This window comes from Balaenoptera acutorostrata, chromosome 10 (assembly GCF_949987535.1).
Source record: "Balaenoptera acutorostrata chromosome 10, mBalAcu1.1, whole genome shotgun sequence".
NCBI classification, from domain to species: domain Eukaryota; kingdom Metazoa; phylum Chordata; class Mammalia; order Artiodactyla; family Balaenopteridae; genus Balaenoptera; species Balaenoptera acutorostrata.
In genome coordinates, this window is record NC_080073.1 from 85188715 (window position 1) to 85204782 (window position 16068).

The following is a 16068-nucleotide window of genomic DNA, read 5'->3' on the forward strand; positions in this document are numbered from 1 at the left end:
GGCCTTTGTAGTCTATCATCATCCGGGCTGCGGTTGTCAAGGATTCAGAGGTGGTGCCACGGCTACCCGGTGAGCTTCGGAGTCCGGCTGCCGCAGGGCCTTTGGAAGGTCCGGGCTGTGCGCTGCGACTCTGGACTGGGCGTGGGGAGGAGGCAGCGGGTCTTCTTGGCCAGAGTTTGGCCGGACAGTTGAGAGGCAGAGGAGGCTGCCCCCCGAAACTAGAAGGGCCCTGTTAACTGAGTCCGCGTCCTTGCCCCCACCCCCATCCCCTTCGTCTGTTCCTGAGCCCTTCAACCACTCCGTCCTAGCCCCCGTGCCCCTCGGAACTGTCCTTCCCCGCATCTAAGGGTAAGGGTAGATTCGGATATCCAGGATGGTTTCTGTTTTCCCACGTCTACCATTCTCGACTGGGGGCTTATTTTAAACAACGAGCAAGGATAGTTTTATAACATGCCACAGCCTCTCTTAGTCTGATTCACTCAAGAGTGTAAAGGCTCTTGCCACCTGTTGATTTAAAAAAAAAAAAAACACGAATATTTAAATAGCACTTACGTGTCAACCAGCACCCTTCAAAGCACTTTCCAAATATTAACTTATTTGCTTTTCATAACTCTATGAGGTAGGCACTGGTAGTATGTAACTTCTCCCTCCTCCCCCCCCCCTTTATTTAAGGTCCAGGAAGAAAATGAGATTAAGTAACTCACCCCAGTTGATACAGCTGGTAAGGGGTGTAGTCAGGATTCAAATCCAGGGAGTCTGGCTTCAGAGTCCATTTTCTTAAAACCTTTGCTATGCTGACTCTGCTCTTTTTCTCTGCATTAGCTTTACAGTCACAACCCAGTAAGTGAGTTCCCTTATTTGAATCTGGTCCTACCCCTTTTCTACCTTAGTAATCCTGAACTTCTAGTTAGGATTTAAGATTAGAGAGAGGTGTATACTGGAAGACATGTAAGTCTGTCAGAGTGTGTCTGCAAACCTAATGAAACAGCCATTTCATTTGTGTGTGTACATGTGTTTCCCCACCCACTCACTGGTGTTGGTGCTTTGAGCAGTAGAAAAGATGACAGTCTTGGCCCTAAAGGTAGGTAGCAGCTGTTGATCAAGCCATCCTTGTACCAAAAATTGTACATTATCTCATTAAAAGGTGGTTAATTGGCATGTTTAATATGTGCTGTGCTCTTTGTGCAAAACCACTTTATAAGCGTTATCTCACTTAATTCTCTCAACGGCTTTGCAGGGTAGTTGTCCTCATTGCATACATGAGATCGAGGCTCAGAAAAATCAATCAAGTAACTTGCCCAAGATCACATCGTTAGTAAGTCAGAATTCACAACCAGATCTGCCTATCTATGTTCTCTGCTGCCTCATACTATCTTCTACTTAGCTTAGTTAATAGGAAAAATATGAGCTATGTCGTGTGTGTGTGTGTGTGTGTGTGTGTGTGTGTGATTGCAGACACATAGAAAGGATACATTCCAATTTTTAACAGTGTCTGTTTCTCAGGAGTAGAACTTGGTGAAGGAATTCTAAATTCTGTACTTTTGGGGTTTTTTGTTTGTTTTAATAAGAGTAGACTGGGGTGGATGAGGAAGACGTCAGGGAGGATGTGAGATTTTAATCAAACTGCAAAGATCGGGTAGAGTTTGAATAATGCAGAAGGCAAGACCAGTGACATGGAACAGGGACGAGAAAAGCCTGGTTAAAGAAGAAACGCCTAAGTGGAGCTGGCAGTTTCTGCATGTGGAATATAGGAAAACAAGAGTGGGGCCAGACAGTGGAAGCTAGAAGTGTAATTGGTCTTGAGCCAGGCTTGAGAGTTTGGGATAAGTAGTGAGGAGCCATAGATGGTGACATCAGAAGTGAGGGTAGGGGGATGTATTATGATAAAGGCACCTTTGCATTGTGTGCTGCTTTGTCTTCACTACATGCATATCCTTGGTAAAGAGCATTGCTCCACAGGAATGATGTAGATTTAAGGGTGTTGAGCTTGCCAAGGCTCTAGGAGAAACCAGCTTTAAAATGCAGGTGTATTTTTTAAGGTAGGGGAGATTATTATGCCAATTATGTACTTGGCATATACAACGCGGTGGTGATCCTGGATGGGAGATTAGTAGCTGTATGCTTGTGACCAGGAGGGCAGGGTTATAAAAAAATACTTGGGAAGCCTTTCAGAGACAGTGGCTTAAAAGAACTAAGATATGCTGGTGCGAAGACCTGGGTATTCAGGCCACCAGATAAAAGCAAATTCAGGGGAGGGAGAGCAAAAGGGAACCTAGGATATACAGAGAATGGAGGGAAATTGATCTTAGTGAAACTGAGTAAAGATTTGAAACACCATATACCAGAAATGATTTTCTATTGGCAGAGCTCAAAGCTTCAGCTGCATTGTCTGTGAATAGAAAAACTTTGACTTGAAACCAAGGTGGGTAGGCAGCAGATAGGAAGAAGACATTTTTCAGGGGCCTGGAAGGTTGAGAAAACAAGCGGTTGTTTAATTCTTTGAACCCATGCTGGGTTAACCGAGTAATGTGAGAGCACATATTCTTAATTTACCTATTTGATATTTGTACCCCCCAAATTTCTCACCCTAGAACAAGCTCAGCAGACCATGGTTCATGCTACCATCATCTCTTCCCTAGATTATTACCGTAGCTTCTCTTCCTGCATCTGCTTTTCCCAGTGGTCTCTTGTCACAGCAGCCAGTTATGTTTTTATACTAAAATTGAATAAAATTTTATTACCCCTCTGCTCAAAACCTCCTCCTCATCTCTTAGAGTATGAGGCAGAGCGCTACGATGGTTTTTCATGGTCTGCTCCTAACTTGACTTCATCTGTTCCTGTCTTGTTTGCTTTCTCTATTCTAGCCACATTGGTCAACCTACTGTCCCTTGAAAAATGCAGGCATGCTTCTACCTCCAAGAACTCAAGTGTTCCCTTTGCATGGAACAGTTTTTCTCCAGATAGTCATGTGACTTGCTTCTCACTTCCTTCAGTCTCTGCTCAAATAATGGTTTGTCAACAAGGCTTTCCTTGACTACCCCACATAAAATAGAGACCTTTCTTCTCCCTTACTGCTTATCTCCTTTACCTTTATTTTTCTATATAGCATTTATCACTACTTGACATATAATTATTTTCTGTCTCCTATGGCCCCCTTTCCTCATCCTGTCCCCTTACCCCCACATAGAGGAGAGAGAGTGGTGTAGTGACTGAGACTATAAATTCTAGAGTTAGCTTTGCTGGGTTTAAATTGCAGCCTCACCACTTACTACCTGTGAAGCATTGCATGAATGACTTAAACTCTTTGTGCCTCAGTTTTCTCATCTGCAATATGGGGGTAATAATAGTACCTTACTCATAGTTGCTTTGAGGATTAATTGAGTTAATATATGTAAAGCATCTAAAACAGTGCCTGGTACATTAAAAGCACTATAAATGTCAGCTATTATTATATTGCTATAAAAATGTAAATTCCTTGAGATGAGAAATTTTTTTTGTTTGTAGCCTAGAACAGTACCTGGAATGTGGTAGGCTCTGAGTAAATATTTGCTCAATGAATGAGTGGAATATGAAAAGTTCTGACAGAAAAAGATAATGTGGTGGTCAGAGTGGTGGTGAGTTGGGGGAAAACATGAACTCAGGGATCCTATCTTTTGAGTAAAAACCCTCTCCATTCTTCCTAAGGTGGTCTATAGAAGTCAAGCAAGCCAAAGATGTTAGAAATTTGTGAGGGAATAATGTTCACAGGTTATCCAGAAGGATGCTGTCCCATACCAATGTGTTTTTTTTTTGTCTTTGATAATTATAACCAATAATGTCAATATGAATTTAACTTTTCTTCTAGTTGTAGTATGATCAGTGTTCACTTATAATTTAAATAATCTACCCTTGGTTTTTTAAATTTTGCGATGCATGCCAATACTTAAGAATAGTGTAGGGTTATTTTTACAGTGAATTACAATGATTTTACTTAAAATTAAAACAAAAACATTTTAAAACTATAGGTCATGATCCCTTTGTGGGTCGTGAAATCTATGTAGTGGGCTATGACCAGGGTTTTTTGTTTTTTCATTTTATGAAATAGGATTTAAAAAATAAGAGTATATATCACATAATGTAAGGGTACATAGTATTTTGTAAAAAAATTATTTGTATATGTGTATCTCACACATGCACAAACATGTATTCGTATGCACATGTATGTGTGTTCTGGTCACAATATACAATGTTTCTTACTGAGGGTCCTGGTCAAATAAGTTTGAAAGCCTCTGCCCAAAAATGGTGCTTGGCAACTCATGCAGCTCAATATCAAAAAAAACAAACAACGCAATCCAAAAATGGGCAGAAGACCTAAACAGACATTTCTCCAAAGAAGATATACAGATTGCCAACAGACACATGAAAGGATGCTCAACATCACTAATCATTAGAGAAATGCAAATCAAAACTACAATGAGGTATTACCTCACACCAGTCAGAATGGCCATCATCAAACAATCTACAAACAAGAAATGCTGGAGAGGGTGTGGAGAAAAGGGAACCCTCTTGCACTGTTGGTGGGAATGTAAATTGATACAGCCATTATGGAGAACAGTATGGAGATTCCTTAAAAAACTAAAAATAGAACTACCATACGACCCAGCAATCCCACTACTGGGCATATACCCAGAGAAAACCATAATTCAAAAAGAGTCATGTACCTCAATGTTCATGGCAGTGCTATTTACAGTAGCCAGGACGTGGAAGCAACCTAAGTGTCCATCAACAGATGAATGGATAAAGAAGATGTGGCACATATATACAATGGAATATTACTCAGCCATAAAAAGAAACAAAATTGAATTATTTGTAGTAAGGTGGATGGACCTAGAGTCTGTCATACAGAGTGAAGTAAGTCAGAAAGAGAAAATCATATGCTAACACATATATATGGAATCAAAAAAAAAATGGTTCTGATGAATCTAGGGTCAGGACAGGAATAAAGATGCAGACGTAGAGAATGGACTTGAGGACACGGGGAGGGGGAAGGGTAAGCTGGGACGAAGTGAGAGAGTAGCATTGACATATATACACTACCAAAAGTAAAATAGATGGCTAGTGGGAAGCAGCTACATAGCACAGGGAGATCAGCTCGGTGCTTTATGACCACCTAGAGGGGTGGGATAGGGAGGGTGGGAGGGAGACGCAAGAGGGAGGGGATATGGGGATATACATATGCATATAGCTGATTCACTTTGTTATACAGCAGATACTAACACAACATTGTAAAGCAATTATACTCCAATAAAGATGTTTAAAACAAAATAAAGTATGTACTAGAAAAAAAATGGTGCTTGGAAATCATTAGGTCACATAATTATTTTTCTTTCAGAAAATTGCCTTCATTAATTACTATCCTGATTAAGATTTAAGTGGTCATAGATGTTTGTCTCTTTAATAGCGCTTATTTTATTTTACATACAATTGCCCACTCTCCATCCTCAAGGAACTTCAAAGAGAAACAATTTCCAAGAAATTGAAGAGCAAGAAAGAGCTAAAGTTCTGTGATTTAAAAATATTAGAACTAATATTTCCTTCATTTTAATATCTGTGGACCAAGACCACTCCAGTTGACTACTTTCTGATTCTTTCTCCTTAGTGTTTAGATCACTAGGATATTCATTTAGTCTGTCAATAAAATTTATAAGAAAAATAACAATAGTGGTAATTTATAATACTTTCGAGTTTACCAAACTGCCAGCTTCTTTGTGCTCTTTATATGTGATCTTATTTTATTTCTATACCAACCTAGAAAGGTAGACAAGGTTGGCTTTAAGATCCCTATTTTACAGATTGAGTAGACTAAGGCTCAAAAGATGAAGCCCAAGACTGTGCAGGGAGTACCTGGAAGATCAGTCTCAATCCCAGATCTTCCCCACTCCAAGCATACATCTCTTTCCTCCACACCTCACCTGATTTGAAGGACTCTGCTTCTCTTCCCCAAGCACATTTGTTTTGCTCCTCATTGTGTCTTTTTATCTTCTTTACTTTCCCTTCCTCCTCCTTTTTCTTTCCTTTTTCTCCTTGATTCTTAGTGTCTTCTGTGACCACTTGGGCCCAAAGTGTTTGTTTACCCCCATTCAACTAAAAACTGACTATGAGTCCAGTATCTTGCCATTCAAATGGAAACCCAGTACATCCAAGCTGATTTATTTGAGCTGATTCATTCAGGATAATCAAAATGGTCCCTTCCTTCAATAAAACTCAGGGGGTGGTGCTGTTTTGGTTTTGTTTGCCTTCCTATATTACCTTCATCAGTATTTGCATAGTCCTTATTAATCATGCATTTATGTTCTTCATTAGACGAAGTTACTAATTTTAGTATAAATACTCCCAGTGCCTACCAGCAGAAAAGATTTTCTACATTTTAATATTTTTTTTTTCCTGCAAATTATTTTTTAGATTTTGGGATTTCCAGAAGAAAAGATCAAGGGGGAATTATCAAGAATAGATTCTTTTTCTGAATAGTTAAACCTCAAATGACCACAGCCTTGGCCCTTCAGACTCCAGAGATGCAGGAGGGACTTATAGCAGTGAAAGTAAAAGAGGAAGAGGGAGACCATGCCTATGGGCAAGAATCTGGCCTGTCAAGAGATAACCCTCACACCAGAGAGATCTTTCGTAGACGCTTCAGACAATTCTGCTACCAGGAGACACCTGGGCCCCGAGAGGCTCTTCGAAGACTCTGGGAACTCTGCCATCAGTGGCTGAGACCAGAGATGCACACCAAGGAGCAGATCCTGGAGCTGCTGGTGCTGGAGCAGTTCCTGACCATCCTGCCAGAGGAGCTCCAGGCCTGGGTGAGAGAGCACCGCCCAGTGAGTGGAGAGGAGGCGGTAACTGTGCTGGAGGATTTGGAGAGAGAGCTGGATGAACCAGGAGAGCAGGTGGGAAGATGGGAGAACAGGGGTTTGTGCTCGTATGATCAAGCATGGGGTTTCAGTACAGTAAGAGGAAGAGGAGGAAGAGATGGATTTCTTTATGCCTAACTTGATCTGTAATAGGCTCTTAATCTCTGCCTTTTTTTCTTTGCCAGTTTCTTGAGCCTTCTTTTCCTATCCACTGGTCCTGAGAAGGCCTTGCAATGTCTTTTTTGATATTTGCTTCCTAACTGTCCTTGATTTTTACCAGGTCCCAGCCCATGATCATGAACAGGAAGAGCTTGTGAAGGAGAAAGCAACTCTAGGAGCAGCCCAGGAGTCGTCAGGTGGCCAGCTCCAAACCTTGGAAGAGCAGCCTCAGTGGAACTTGCGAGGCGTGTGCCCGGTTCAGGAGATTGGTGAGGATTAGAATTTCCTCAGGAAGCCTAACTCATTCCCTGAATGGTCATTGATTCAGCACATTTACTTAGTGTCTGCTGTGTGCCAGGCACTGTGCTGGGTACGGGGGAAACAGTGATGAGGAAGGTAGACGTGGTTCCTGCCCTCAGGAAGTTTACAGTCTGGTGGGAGAGGCAGACAATAAGCAAGCAGTTACGATACAGGGCATCTTCTCCTGAAGTCCTGGTATAATTGTTGAGAGTGGGAAAGTAAACAAAAAATGTGTTGCTTGTCCCTTTCCACCCACTCTCCTGACCAGTTTTTTTCTTTCTTCTTTGGAAACATAACATTCATGCCATCCATTTATTATTTCAGATGATGAGGCTGGGACTTGGAATGTGGAGTTAGCCCCAAAGAGGGATCTGTCTAAAGAAACGAAATCTCGTGTGGAAGTACCTGAAACATTGAATGGTGATATTATTCCAGTGCCTGAGTGTGGAGAGACCTGTGACCACGAAGCCAGATGGGAAAGGCAACGGGTAAGCTCTTCGGTGGAGAGACCCTATATCTGTGGTGAATGTGGGAAAAGCTTCACCCAGAATTCCATCCTCATCGAGCACCAGAGAACGCACACGGGTGAGAAGCCCTATGAGTGTGATGAATGTGGGCGGGCCTTCAGCCAGCGGTCAGGCCTCTTCCAGCACCAGAGACTCCACACTGGGGAGAAGCGCTACCAGTGCAGCGTTTGTGGTAAAGCCTTCAGCCAGAACGCTGGGCTTTTCCATCACCTCAGGATCCACACGGGGGAAAAACCTTACCAGTGCAGTCAGTGCAGTAAGAGCTTTAGTCGACGTTCTGTCCTCATTAAGCATCAGAGAATTCACACTGGAGAAAGACCTTATGAATGTGAGGAATGTGGCAAGAACTTCAGTTACCACTGCAACCTTGTCCAGCATCGGAAAGTCCACCCTGTGGCTGAATCCAGCTAGCTCCTTGGAACAGGTAGGGCAAAATTTCATGATGTCAGACCACTAGGCATGGTAGCAAGGGTCCTGGTTCTTACTTTGTCTCTGAGAGAACAATAAGAGATTAATCATCTAGTATAGGAAGCTCCAAGGAAGACTAGTGAAAACGTCCTTATTTTTATGCTGAGAGACATATAATATCTTAAATATATCTGTCAAAATCTCTTTGGTCAGTGACATCCATACTTTGCAATACTGAATATTGTGTTGACTTCATCAACATAGCCTCAAACACATCTGTCCCAAAAATTTTCTACATGTACTTCAGGAAAACTCCTTCATCCTAGTTTTTAAAAACTTTTAAAAAACAATCTTAAAAATTATATGCAGCCTGAATACAAAATGTCAAAGGTAGTTCACTGAGTATTTAAAAATTAATTTAAAAATAATTGCAGTAAAATCTGTAATGTAAACTATTAGATTAGTTTCCATTCACATAAGATAGGATAATTTGCTTTTAACCTACAAAAGGGGGCAGATGAATCCTCCCATAAATATATAGAAGGCTTCTCCCTGTAGAGGTTTAGTAATTCAGCCTTCAGTTTAGGAACCAAGGTATTGAAGCAACCATATATTATTAGTAGCTCAGTGGCTAGTCATAACAAATATTGCTCATGATTTTAAATTTTGCAAAGCCCAAGACACTTAGGTAAAAATCTGATATCTCACTTCAGATCCTTATTGTGAAAATATAGGCCTCATTGTATTTTTCCTGTGACTTATGAGCATTTTGGGGTTTTTCTTTATTTAAACTTTTGTTATGGAAAATTTCAAACATATACAAAAGTAGACAGAAAAGTATGATCAGTCTTCCATGTTGATTGCTTTTTATAACCTCCATGCCTCTCAGCACTACCTATTGATTATTATCAAGGTCATACATAAAAAGATTTCTTTTCCTTAACACTGACTGAGTGTTACAAAACTTTATACTAAGGCCAGGAGACCAAAAAAATGAAAAATCTATGGTGATAACAATCTGGATTGGAATACCAAATACATACACAGTTAACTTAAGAGTAATAGAAATGCTCTAAGGGACCTCAGAGATCACTTCTACGTGCCCTTATTTGACAGATACGGAAACAGAAGCTCTAGGAAGTGACTGTGTAAGATCATACAGCTAGTTAATGGAGCTGGAACTAAAACCCTCTCTCCTAATTCCTAGTGCAATGCTCTTTCTACTAAGCCACTGGAAGCACTGTATTGCCATATAGAACTTAGAGGACTTGAAGGCACCGAGGTTTTGCTTTTTAGCTCAACAAACCCTCCCATCTATATGTTTCAATAAATGTACAGCCTATTTAATTTACAGTGGAGTTCCAGGAAAGATTCCTCCCACTTATCTCTCATTTGAGGCATTTTATTTATTTTTGTAGTGAGTGATTATTTTTAACTTTAAATTTTAATTTACTTAGAAGGAGTTTTTTAAAAAAATTCATTCTTCACCTGGTTCTAATATCGAAACAACACTAAAAAAAGGTCGCTATCTTTCCCTTATAGGTAGTCATTTACTAGTTTCTTATGTATCTTTCAGTGTTTCTTTATGTAAGTACAAGAAAATATGAATATATAATCTTATTCCCTTGATTACACAGAACGATGGCATACTATTTATATTCTTCAATACCTTATTGTTTTCATGAAGCAATATAATCTTTAGAGATTTCTGCATTATAACAGAGGGCTTCCTTATTCTATTTACAAGTTGACAGTATCTCATTTGTTGGTGCTCCATAGTTCAACATACTCCTACAGATGAAAAATCACTACTTTGAAATGTTATGTATTGTTTCATTCTTCTCCCCAGTTTAGTCCAAGTCAAACACTTTCTATTTAAAAGCTAACAACTTCCACATGAGCTAGGAAACAGGGTTTGGACGACTAGAATTACACATAATGCTTCTGTGGAGAATGGAGAAGTGATAGGTGGTATTTTTCAGTTTCATGTATTTTGTTCTGTTATATATTCTTAGACCTAACATTTCAAACTATTTGTGTCACTACTTGTGACTAATTGTAGGCATTATCAACAATCTTAGAAGAAAAAAGTCTTAAATTTCCTCAAGAGTATATTTTATTGTCTTGAGGTTTAAATTATATCCAAGAGAAATAAATAGGGATTTTAGGATGAAGTTAAGGAAAATATAGTAGACGTAAGTTTGAAATAAAATTAACTTCTCAAAAAAACTCAACTTCTCAAGTTAAATATATATCCCATATAGTGATATAGTACATATACTATTACAATCTGAGTTCATAAGTATTTTAAATGTTTCTCCAATATGCTGAAGCAGCATGTTTGGATAATTCAATTATATCAGCTCTTAAAAGATTTTAAATATGAACAGATTAGTATTTTAGAGGATGAATTTCTAATGGACTGAGTTTTTACACTTGCAGTTGAAGGTTGGATATTTGGTTTGTTCTGTGCCTGTTTTTTTGTTTTGTTTTGTTTACAGCTTCTCAAAAATTCTCAATTTTCTTAACAACTGGTAAAACGCCAAGAAACAAAATACATTATATATGCCGTAGAGACAGATGTACTGCTTAGAATGCAATGATGGTTAACACAATTAAAATGACTGACAGTTCACCAAACTAACTTTCCTTGTTTTCTGATACTAATTGTACTAATTCTCTTATGCTGATTCTTTTATCTAGGATGCACATTCCTCATTATGTGAGAAATAATATTTGTCTCAACCTATAGACAGTGGCATGTAGACTTTGACTTCTTCTGTGATTATTCCAGTCTTTCTGGCCAGAAGTCCTTAGTTGTCTCCCTTTTATATTTCTAAATTTCCCTCACTTCTCCTCTCTTTTCCACCCTGGCTCCTTTTATTCAGCCTATGAAGTCTCTAGTATTGATCTCATTTCACGTGTTCCCTGGACCAGTATCCATCCCTCCCTATCCCTTTGAAAAGTCCAATCTGAGAGAGCAGAGTTTGGTTTTATGGTTGAGCAAGGTGTAAGAAATATTGATTCAAATCCAATTAAATAGCCTTATTGGTTCTTGAAGGATAGTCCAGCACCCCTTTGAGCACTGTTAGGACAGTGGACACTGCATCAAAAAGTGGCTAAGTATCTCGCAACCAAAACCTGCCTAGAGCTGTAGATAGAGCCCTGAAGATTCTCTTTCACTATAATTTTGAGTTGAAGGTCAGGACAACAGGAGAATCAAGTCTGTGTCCATATTTTGTATTTGGAAATGACTCCTATTTTCTATATCTGACAATACTTTTCTTTTAAAAAACATAATTATAATTTATAGTAGAAGATTGTTTTATATTTTTCTAGTAAGACAAAAATTATCTCTGAGGAAAATTTAAAATAAAAGTAGGTCAAAATTATTATAAAATATGAAGTATTTTCTGTGGAAGAATTTTGAAATATAAAAATATATGAATATACATGTGTCATTGGTTAAATGTTGAATTAGTAATTGAGAGAAACAGATTCTTTGCAGAGGGAGGTGGAGGACAGAGGAAAGTGTTTTGGGCACAGGGAATAGGGTGAGGCAAGACCCCCATTTAAGACATGCTCAAGAGCCAGGGGTTTTCCAGTTTGGGTCACGGAGTTCCTGCAAAGAAGTGCGGGAGTGGGAGATTGTAGGTGAGGGCCAGATTGAGAGGGCCTTGAACACTTTCCTAATGCATTGAGTCTTTGATAAGCAGTGTAGAATCATCAAAAGTATTTTTTGTGCGTGATAGGAGCTTTTTACTATAGAATCAGAGAATATTGAGCTTTAAAAAGAAAATTTGGAGTTTTGCTCATTTCATACCTACATGAGAAAAGTGAAACGCAAGTGGTTAAGTACTTATAGTGATCTTTCTAGTTTTTAATCACATTAAGTTTTTTTAAAACAAAACTATGAACAAAGATCATCGTGAATTATATGTAGTTTCATGGACACTTAGACTTGGAGCCCTGAGACACATTTTAGGCAACTGCAAAAAACAAATGGGATGGAAAGAGAAAAAGGATGGACAAAATGTGAGAACATAAAAAGGAATCAGACAGAAAGCAAAATGAGACACCAAAACTCTGGCCAACAATGATTGTGACCAAAGAGAAGGAAAAATAAGATAGATGCAGAGACAGCACTACCAAGATAAGTGCTTCATCTTCACAGTACTTACTAGAAATTCCTCCATCTCAGTTGTTCCAAGTGTCTTAGGTACAGAGTCTGAAGCAGTGAAAATAGTCTCACTGCCTTCGCTCCTCACTCATTTTAGTACTTTCCATAAAAAGGAGAACAGGGAGAAGAGCACAGTCTATAAATTACTCTGTGATGTTTTTAGGTCTCTCTGGACCCACATCCAGATTTCCATGCCAGCTACCTTAGCTTTATGATGAAGCCGCTGTTTCTTGGTGTATACCTGCGTTAGAATCACCTGGGCTGTTTGAAGTGCAGTTGCCTGGGCCCCACCCCAGACTGACTAAATCAGTGGTTAGGTTACTCAGAGGGACCCGATTATGCAAAGATTTAAAACAGTGGAGAGCAAGCCGACCTCTGCCCCTCTTGTTGCCGCTTTCCTTAGGTGGATGTTGATGATTGCTTCTGACCCTGGAAGTTAACTGACAGTTGGTACCTTAAGAGACTGCAGGAGAGGGACCCTGAAGGCTGGGACGTCAGAGGACCGGGTCCTAAGGGAACCTAGGGTTTCGAGAATCCGGTCAGAGTGGCCAGGTGTCCTCAGTGGAGTAGAAAGATATTAGCCCAGACTGAGTGGCTGCTGGACCCCAGAGGTTACGAGCCCTCGTCGATTTTCCTGCCTGAGCCATTAGGAGGAAGCCAAGCACGCGAAGGCGTGCCAGGTTGCCAGATCAACCACTGAGATGACGGGTCCTCCAAGTTTCCTAGAGAGGCGGCTGAGGAGCCGGCGGAGATGCGGTCAAGCGTTGTGACTTATTTCCGGTTCCTGGTGTGCGCTGTAGCCCAAATATCCCGTTTCGGTCGTTGCTTCCCGACTCTGGTCAGGTATAGGTGGGTATCTGGCTCCTCCCCACGCAGGATGCCCTGTACCTCTGCAGAGACCTTGGGGTTGGAGGTTGGGGTGTTGCCCCCTTTCTCCAGGCCTGGCTTGGGTTCTTCTTCCTTGCCTTACATAGATTCCTCAGGATCCGACTCCCTTTTCCGTGTCGGTGCTTCCGGACGTTTCAGAGATGCAGAGAACTGAACACAAATGCTGTACAGAGCCTGGTCTGTGCAGACTACTTGCTTCTCGAAGGAGACATAGATTCACCAGTGGGGAGCACCCTCCGGTGTCCATCGGCTGACGGATCCTTAAGGCTAAAAGATGGTTTCTTATACCTTACCTGAATTTATCTGAGCAGTTTCTCAGTTTTCATTAAAACCCGTTATAGTAATGGTCATGATTACATATTTGTACCGTAGAGGCTTAGCTCTTTTAAAAAGTACTTTACTATAATGTGATCCTCGCAATTTTGCAAAACAAAGGGAAGTGCCACGTCAATTTCTGTGGCTAAGAAAACATTAAAGAGTGTGGCAGGGGAAGTAGGGGAAGGTAGCACCTCATTACTACCTGACAGAGGTAGAAGTCCAGGTTCCCCACCTGATTTACATTGCGCTCCTCCTTACTGTTCCATAAAGGTAGGAGTTCTGGCTTCCACATGGTCACCACAGACACTGTGTGAGCGCGGACTTGTTATTGCTGGGTGATGGTGAAAGTCCTGACTCTCTACTGGCCCTTTTCTGGCATTGCCTCAGTGTCACCCTCCCCTACTTCCCCTGCCACAATAGTTTCAGAGAAAACCAGCTGAAACCTAAGGTTTAATTAAGATCCAGTCTCATAACAATACAAAATGTCCAAATTTCAATTAAAAAAATCACTCAAATACCAAGAACCAGGAAGGTCTCAAACTGAATGAAAAAAGAAAATTAAAAGATGCCAACACCAAGCTGACAGAGATGTTAGAATTAATCTGACAAAGCAGCCACGATTTAAAAAAAAAAAAAAAGCTTCAATGAGAAATTGTGAACACGTGTAAAAAAAATGAAAATATAGAAAGCCTCAGAAAGGAAATAGAAAGTCCTAGCAGATAAATAGAAGTTATAAAGAAAAACCAAATGGAAATTTGAGAACTGAAAAATACATTCTCAACAACAGAATGGAGAAAAAGGATCTGTGAAGTAGAAGATAGAACAACAGAAATAACTCGATCAGAACAACAGAGAGAAAATAGACTAGAGAAAAAAATATATAAGGAAACAGAATGTAGTAGGCTGGAAAAATAGCCCCTCAAAGGTATGTTCACTTCCTAATCACCAGAACCTATAAATATTACCTTATGTGGCAGAACAGTGAATATTATTTTATATGGCAAAATAAGTGATTGAGTTAAGGATCTTGGGACAAGGAGATTATCCTGGATTATCCAGGGGGGTCCAGAATGCTATAATATCATTGTAAGAGAGAGGCAGAGGTAGATTAGACACAGAGAAAAGGGTGATGGAAAGATGGAGGCAGAGATTGGAGTGATGTGGCCTCGAGCCCAAGGAACACTGAGGCATGACCAGCAAGCAGCTCCAGGAGATGGAAGAGACAAGAAACAGGGTCTCTACCCCGGAGTCTCTGGAGGGAACACAGCCCTGACAACATCTTGAGTTCAGACTTCTGGCCTCTAAAATTGTAAGAGAATAAATTTCTGTTGTGTTTAAGACACAAGTTTGTGGTAATTTGTTATAGAAGCCAAAGGAAACTAATACAAAGAACCTCAGGGACCTGTGCAACTATAGAAAAGATGTAATGTTCATGTCATTGAAGCCCCAAAGAGGATGGAGTTGAAAAAGTACTTGAAAAAGTAGTGGCTGAGAACTTCCCAGTTTTGGCAAGAGACGTAAACCTACAGATTCAAGAAGCTGATCAAAACGAAAACAGGATAAACCCAAAGAAATCCATTCAAAACCACGTCACATTAAACTTCCCAAACACAAAGACAAAAGATTTGAAAGCAGTCAGAGAAAAATGACATCTTACCTATAGGAGAAAATTCAAATGACAGTGGATTTCTTATGAGTAATAATGGAGACCAGAAGGAATTGACATAGTATTTTTAAAGAACCGAAAGAAAGGAACTGTCAAGCCAGAATCCTATACTTGGTGAAAATATCCTTCTGGAGTAAAGGAGAAAATCAAGACATCCTCGGCTGAGTAAGACATAGAATTTGTCACTAGGAAACCTACGTTTAAAAAATGGCAAAAGGAATTTCTCTAAATAGAAGAATCAGGTAAGGAGAAAGAATATGGGTAAATCCAATAAGCTTCCTTCTCTTGATTTTTCTAAATTATGTTTAATTGTTGAAGCAAAAATTATAACATTGTCTGATGTGGTGCTAAATACATTTATTAGAGGAAATATTTAAAAGAACTATAAATGGGTAGGGTAAGGGATGTAAAAGGAAGTAAGGTTTCTATATTTCACTCAAGCTGGTAAAATGATGACACCAATAGAACGTGCTAAGTTGTGTCTATATGATGTGAAGCCTAGAGCAACTACTAAAAAAGCTATACAAAGAGATATACCAAAAATGTTATAGATAAGTTAAAATACAATTTAAAAAACGTTCAAGTAGCCTACAAGAAGGCAAGAAAAGAAAACAGAGATGAAAAAACCAAATATGAAACGGCAAAATTATAGAAGCAGAGAACAGAGTCCTGGTTGCCAGTAGTTAATGAGAAGGTGGGAGTGAGCAGGAAGTGGGTGTGTTCATAAGAGGG

The 16068-nt window shown here is 39.8% G+C and overlaps 2 protein-coding genes across 2 annotated transcripts in view; both read left to right on the plus strand.

Moving 5' to 3' along the window:
• The first annotated feature begins 12 nt into the window (after positions 1 to 12).
• Positions 13 to 16068, plus strand: part of LOC130704534 (zinc finger and SCAN domain-containing protein 23) — a 33530-nt gene continuing 17474 nt past the window's right edge. Inside the window, exons 1-4 of the mRNA XM_057554195.1 lie at positions 13 to 69; positions 6442 to 6926; positions 7171 to 7318; positions 7674 to 8300. Of these exons, the coding sequence (XP_057410178.1) occupies positions 6519 to 6926; positions 7171 to 7318; positions 7674 to 8287 (1170 nt within the window). The 5' untranslated portion in view covers positions 13 to 69; positions 6442 to 6518 and the 3' untranslated portion in view covers positions 8288 to 8300. The remainder of the gene's footprint in view (positions 70 to 6441; positions 6927 to 7170; positions 7319 to 7673; positions 8301 to 16068) is intronic.
• LOC102999721 (zinc finger and SCAN domain-containing protein 12) overlaps positions 12626 to 16068 on the plus strand; it is a 43068-nt gene continuing 39625 nt past the window's right edge. The window contains exons 1-2 of the mRNA XM_057555775.1: positions 12626 to 13313; positions 13439 to 15578. Coding sequence (XP_057411758.1) covers positions 15544 to 15578 — 35 coding nt within the window. The 5' untranslated portion in view covers positions 12626 to 13313; positions 13439 to 15543. The remainder of the gene's footprint in view (positions 13314 to 13438; positions 15579 to 16068) is intronic.